The following is a 7,042-nucleotide window of genomic DNA, read 5'->3' as shown; positions in this document are numbered from 1 at the left end:
ATTAATAAACACATAATAAAAAAATAAATAAAAATAAGTGATTGAGAAGAAGTACAAGTTTTCCACATCTCAAATGCCCGAATTGCGCCAGGAAATATCAGTTTTGAGCGCATTAATCATACACGTAAAGGTTTGGTTCACACTATTACATAAAATATATTTTCTCACTCACCTCAATTGCTATCTATTGGTGCAGATGACTTTGGTTTAATTTGCTCCTGATTTTAGATATCTGTCCGTGACATTTCTGCCAGCGACCCAATACAAAGGTGGTGAATGTAATTTAGTTTGTGGTGCTCACAGCATAGAAAAATGATATTCAAAAATTCAACAGCAACATGTCTTTCCAGAAACAGCCATGCCGCTGCTCTGTATAATCCACAGAAAACGCTGACAACAGTTTTCATTGCAGCTACTTTCTACCACAGAAATGTTACCTATTAAAAGTTGTTTTGCAATGCAGTGGATTATTATAATGGATACTGGATATGTTCACCTTCATTGTCCCTTCTAAATATCAGGGTTGGATTTGTTGAACTGAAATTTTTTATAACCTGATCGGTCCATTTTGCATTTCACCCGTTGTTTTTTTAAACTGGTCCTAGCTTTGTCACTGCTTCCCCTTATTATTTAAGCTGAAAAGTCAAATGTAAACCCAAACAGTAGGGATAATGATCAAAAACGACTAAAATAGGACCCAGGTTGGAAAAAAAGGCATTTACTTCTAAGATACTTTGGATATTTTGGGATGATGTTACTAGTGCATTATATAATCTTTAATTGGCAAACCTTTGTGGTGTTGCCACTGTAACCTTGCCACATTTTTCTAATGCTGCAGATCCATTCTAATCTCTCCCTCCTGTTGTCTGCGTCAGTGTGAGAAGTTTTTCAGAGTCTTACTACTGCAGGGATAAAATTAGGCTTCACCAAGCACGGAGCATTATAAGATATCCTTGCATTGAAGAGACAGAGCCACAGAGCAGCTTTGTAAACTTTTATATATTTTTGATGGAGGAGGAGTTGTTTTTGGGAGAACTATCTTTACTTGAACATGTAGCCTACAGTAGAAGAGAAATGTATTCCTGCCATTTCCTCCCACCCTTCTAAATGAATGCTTTTATTAGTTGCAACTTTTATTAGTTGTAGAGTAGTTTTGATTTGGACTGTGCTATATTGTAAGGTGTTCCTGATAAATGGGATAACTAAAACCTCAACCTTTTTTGAACTTCCATTCCTAGGGTAAGATGGTGAAGGGAATGGGAGGAGCCATGGATTTGGTGGCTAGCGCTGGAACCAAGGTGGTGGTCACCATGGAGCACTCAGCTAAGGTGTGTATACATGTAATAGTATTTGGTTGTGTGTGAGTGTGTGAGACTATGTGCTTTTAGTAAATTTCTTCTAATCAACATTACCTTAACAAATGTACCCAAAAGAACTCCGTTTCTTAAGAAACCAGGTCAAATTAAATTGGCAATTTTCATGTCCCATCTTGGTTCCTTCACCAGTATACCCTGTATCTGCTTCCAGTGATAATGAGAGTGAGTGTTATGACTGATTAAGGATAATTCTGTTAATGGTTTGCTTAATTCCTCTTTACTAGAGAGAATCGGCTCATCCTGATGAGGTTTTGCACACAAACCACCTCCTGTCCCTTCGTCTTTGGCTAATTTGAAAAGTCTAGAATTGGAGTTGGTGTATTGGAAACAGCTGATTAGTCAGACTGGTGCTGCAGCTCGAGATGTATAAACCCACAGGGTTTCTGACAATAACAGTAGGCAATCCAACTGAATTGGTTTACTTTTGGAAAGTCCAGATCAATATGATGCAAGGGCAATGTAACATTCTGTATTCATAGAAGCATGCTGTTTTTTGCTAATGGGAGCCTGTCTGGCGCCCAGCTATAGTCCAGATGGTGCAGCAGGTGAGCATAAATTTAGTGCCCTGAAGCCTGTTTTCATTCTTGATGGGTAAGGGGTGGTGGGGGTATGTGATGTATGATGTGTGCTTGTCAGGCAGCGTCAGAGGCATTTGGACGTGTGCTTCTTCTTAAAGATGACTGGCGGGGAAACTAAGACACACCCACATGGATATGTGCTGTATATCCTTTGGGGATAAAATGAGTGTACATAACCAGCTGAGTCCCTGGATAAATTAAAATTTAAGCTGCATCTATGAAAATATTAACACACAGTTTGAAGTGACTGACAGGCTTCACTGACTGAACTGGGTGAACCACCTCCAGTTAAGTTTTCTTTAAACTAACTACCCTTTTTTTCTTTCAGGGAGGAAAACACAAGATATTGGACAAATGCAGCCTGCCTTTGACAGGAAAGCAATGTGTTGATCGGATCATCACAGAAAAGGTGTGTTTATCGGTTTCTTTTATATAATATATGGGTGTATATATGAATATGTCTTCATCATCCTAGATTTAAACAGAAATATATGGATGGACAGTGATAGGCATAGGCTGCTTATTTATAGGTGCTATACAGACGTTGCCAATGAGTAAGCTATAGCTGTGCAGTACTCCCCACCCCCCATGATTTGAGGAGAATGGGAGGATTTTGTTCAAGTAGTTTATTTACCTGCCTGTGATGTTGAACTGAATTCATCATCTTTGTTAGAAAGCAATGTTCTTGTAAAACATGAATATACAGGCACCCAGTTGTAGCCAAAATAAGTCTATTCGTACAGTAGACTGTAGTATAGGATCTTTGTAGGATTTGCTAAGTTTCCATCTTGTTTTTTAATCATGCAGTAATTGTGAATGTATTTGATAAATTATTGTAATACAATGCGTAAACCTGCAGTGCAGAACTTTTGTTTCCCCCTTCTGGTAGTGAGAGTAATGACACAAACATTGTTGATGCATGCTTATGACGTACGCCTGAGGTTTTTTCTTCCAAAGTCTCCGACATACTCCTAGTTGCTGTATCCTACTCCGTCGCTGCGGTTGCTCCCTCTTTTAGCTCTGGCAAACCACTAACTTTGTTTTTAGCTCAGGGTTGTTCACCTTGCAAAGTATTAACAATTTCCCACCTTCCAGTAAGGAGTGATTGACTGAAAGCAAAATGTAATAACTTTGCGTCTTTATCTCTCAATTACATTTCCCTCACACACGCACACATACGAAAACAATCACACTGCAACTGATATATTAGTATGTTGCAGCAGAGTGACACGGGTAGATGGAAATTACATTTATTCAATTAACACTAATTCAATCAGTTGATTTTCTGTAAGGAGGCTTATTGATTTTGTTATCTTTTTTATATTTTCATGGTTAGGGTTGAGTTTCCCTTTATTATGTATTTTGTTGATACTCCACCCCTGCCCTTCTCGTAATATTGCTCATTGCTCATGCAGTGATTGTAGTCGTAGCCAATCTGCAGCTTGTTTTCATATGTTGTGATTTTATGTAAAGCACTTTATGTTGCATATTATGAATGAATTGTTTGAATTGTCAAGAAGCTCCACTAACGCAGGCATGGAAGATCTTGTGTGTTGCATAAGAGTTGGGAAATGCCCATGGATTGGCAGGTGGGGATGCTGGTTCCCATTTTTTTTTTTTTCTTTTTTCTTTTTATAAAGTTGGACCACGGGATGTATTCTGGGAAATCCTACTGCTCAGTCTCCCTTGGAAAGCTTATGGAGCTTATCCTGAATGCAAATCTCTGTCGTCTTCATTTGTGCGTGAAGAGCTCCGTTTCTGCTGTGTTTTGAATTTCATCAGCTCCCCACAGTTTGAGTTCTGCGTGGTGTGATGGAAGACTGTGAAAGATTTGCTAACCTGTTGGATAATGTTATTGTACGTGGTAGCACATACGGTGAAGGTGGAAAAAGTCTGAGAAATAGTCCAGTCGTGGAGTAGAGTGAATATTATTTTATCACTCACATCCCTCTGAGATAGTAAATCCAGCAAAATGGGGTTTTTATTGACCGACTTGTCAGAATAGTGCGGGGGTGCACCCGGTAGGTCACCTGATAGAGTGGGTAGTGTATATCGAGGCTGAGTCCTTAATTCAGCAGCCCAGGTTTGATTCATCCTCTCTCTCTCTCTGTCCCCCTGCCTTCCCTGTCTCTCTCCAGCTGTCACTATCGGACTAAAGCACAAATGCCAAAAATTATCTTTAAAAAAAAAGGGGAAATAAGCAGACCATAAGCAAAAGCACAACGTTGGAAAAAGGTTTAACAAAAAAAAAAAAGCTGGTTTAAATTGATGCTGATGTAGTTTTTGTGTCGTCATGTACTCTGGTCAATTCCCTGTAATCCTCTGCAGGTTACTGCCTTTGGAACTCACTCATTGAAAACTTGACCAGTCAGGAGCAAAGTCAGACAGTTTGTCCATGGCTTTTTTTTTTTGCCCCTGTCTGTCCTTTTCTGCTCAGCCGGCTTTTGTTGTGATTGTGCAACATTTCTCAGCCAGCAAATTTCTGTCGATATTTATAAAGGTTAAAGCTCCTTTGTACTGCCTTGCTAACACTGGTCCCACCTTCCTCATTTTATCTCCTGCTGTTTTCTCTCCCTTTCTACCCATTAGTTCTCTTCTCCTCTTATTACATGCCCAGCTTTTTACTTTCTTTGTAATGACTTGAATTTCTACATTCTCTCATTTATGGCTTCTATTCTCATTTTCTTCCATCTCTATCAAGACACAATTTCCTCTTATTCATTTGTCTATCTTACTTCTTTTTTGACCTCCACATCCCTCCCCCTTCTGTTTTATTCTTCTGATAATATGTCTGTTGCGAATACAAGTGAATACATTTTAAAATATTTTCTGCTCTCCTTGTGGCCTTCCATCCACACCAAACAGGCATTGCCCATCTCTAAATGTTAACATTTTGAAAACTGTCTTCCTCTTCAATGCCAGCTTCTCTTTGCAGTTTGGACAGGGAAAACTAAGCTTTTCAAAAATCCTGACACATGACTGTCAGCCTGTCAGCCTTTAAGATATTGCCAAAATACTTATACTTGGCAACAAGGTTAAGAAGCCAACTTTCTGTTACCTCCAGCTCTTGCTGTGATTGCTTGTTTAGAAAATCAATATTCCGAGCAGCACAATAAAGGTGTTGTCATGTTGACATGTTTTTCTGTTTCTCTTGTCAAACAGCACAAGTATAGTATAGTGATTTGATGAGGGTGTCAGTGTAGCAGCTTCAGATTTACTGCTAGCTTGGTTAGCTGATAGCTTGCAAGACCGTCAATTAAATTGTGATCTTTAGTGCTGCTGTTGTCAGCAGACAACAGAAAAGGAACAGTGTGTCAATGACAACACCCATATTGCATATTCAGCTTTATTGAAAGACAAAATAAGAATCAGGAAGAAAACACAATGAAGATAAGCCGATATATCATGATATGTTTGCCAAAAGTGTCCTGAGATAACTTTTGTTATGGATTGGTGCTTATTAGCAAATAGTGGTTGCAATATTCCTGAAGGGATCCATCATCATTATCCACATCACTGATTAATTTTGACAAAGGTGAAAAAAAAATAACTGTTTAGGTTGTCTAAATCCACATCCATTAGTTCAGGTGATGTGGACATGGTTTCAGTCCTCACTGTATTTGCTGAGTCAATTTTCTCATCTCAAACACCTGTCCTGTATTTCCTCAGGCTTCCTTTCTTCCCTCTAATATTGTATCTGACTGAGGTGTACTAGTTCTGGCATCGGAAACTTAATAGGACTGCCAAAACACTTACTGTATGAGAAACACAAACTTGCTCAAATGATGTGAGACTTTGAGACAATGTAAGAACCCTCTAGACTTCAGGATACATTGAATGTGTATGTAATGTATTAGCTGATTGTTTAAGGTTGTCCAAAAAAACAACGTGCACACTATTATTACCCCCAGAGAGCCTTCAGTATATTGCTGTTACCGTGAACCACCTGCCCTTAATTAAATTCCTTCCTTAGTAATGAGTTAGATGAGAAGAGTTAATGTTGTTCACAGCATGTTCAGTGACAGGAGGCAGAGATGTAAAAGACTACAAAACATTTGCATTTCACCTCATTTTTGTCAGCAACAATCCAAGTGATTTGAGTTACTCCAAACTGGAGAGCATCGGACTCAACAAGTAATGAACCATACCTGTTGAATAATAACTTGGTTTGCCCAACATGGTGTTGATTTAGCTATCAGAAAACACATTTTTCCTTGTCATCGTCAAGGCCAGTATTACTATCAGTGCTTGTATTGTGTGTGTGTTTGTCTTTATGCTATGTGCACAAGCAAGCATGTGACAGGGAGTTTTGTATCCAGTTAGAAAAATGTAGGGATTAACACACGAGCAGGCTTGAAGATTTTACTCAACTATACACTTCAGTACGGTTTATGTAATGTTCTAAATACTTTTTCAGTGATGAAGAGCAAGGTGACACATGAAAAAAGCAGAGACCTTTAAAATGCCTTCAAACATGAACACTGAACAGCCAAGACACACAATGAGCCAGTTTAATGAGAGAAAATGATTTCCCCTCATATTGCCAGTGTGATTCAACTTGCCTATGACAGATTTTTAGAGTCCTTGTGGTATAATTTAACCAGTGATACATCTGAAAGTAGAACAGTCTGCTCTGCTACCATGTTTCTCTATGACAATAATGAAGAGACAAACAAGTATATGTGATTGTCTGTAAACATTGATCAATAAAAGCAATGATTTATAAGTCTACAAGGCTCCCTACAGAAACATTACCAGGACTTTTATCACATACAATTGTTAATAATCTCACACGACGTGGTTGTAAGATAAAACATTTATTAAAGATGTGGACACCAGTTAATAACACATTTTAAAGACATAATATGTAACATTGTGTTTCATTTTGTCGCCTCATGTCATATCTACTTTACCCCCTCTAAGCCCGCAAACAAGCTTGCTAGCCATGAACAGTACTTGTGGTTATTTTATATATAAATGTACTTGAATAAAGCTTTAAGACATTATTAAACATATGTCAGATAGATTTTCACCGGCAATAGTGCTTGTGCAAAAAATTTTGTCAAGGTCGGTCTTTAGTTATTGTTT

At 38.4% G+C, this 7,042-nt stretch overlaps 1 protein-coding gene across 1 annotated transcript in view; it reads left to right on the top strand.

The window, feature by feature from the left end:
* oxct1a (3-oxoacid CoA transferase 1a) overlaps positions 1 to 7,042 on the top strand; it is a gene marked incomplete in the record, with an annotated part of 41,933 nt that overhangs the window by 30,627 nt on the left and 4,264 nt on the right. Inside the window, 2 exon segments of the mRNA XM_035657872.1 lie at positions 1,239 to 1,328; positions 2,283 to 2,363. Of these exon segments, the coding sequence (XP_035513765.1) occupies positions 1,239 to 1,328; positions 2,283 to 2,363 (171 nt within the window).

The sequence above is a fragment of the Morone saxatilis genome, unplaced genomic scaffold, assembly GCF_004916995.1.
Source record: "Morone saxatilis isolate NCDOM2014 unplaced genomic scaffold, NCSU_SB_2.0 Contig16, whole genome shotgun sequence".
NCBI lineage: Eukaryota > Metazoa > Chordata > Actinopteri > Moronidae > Morone > Morone saxatilis.
Note: the sequence above shows the minus strand (reverse complement) of the source record. Positions and strands in the feature narration are given on the sequence as shown.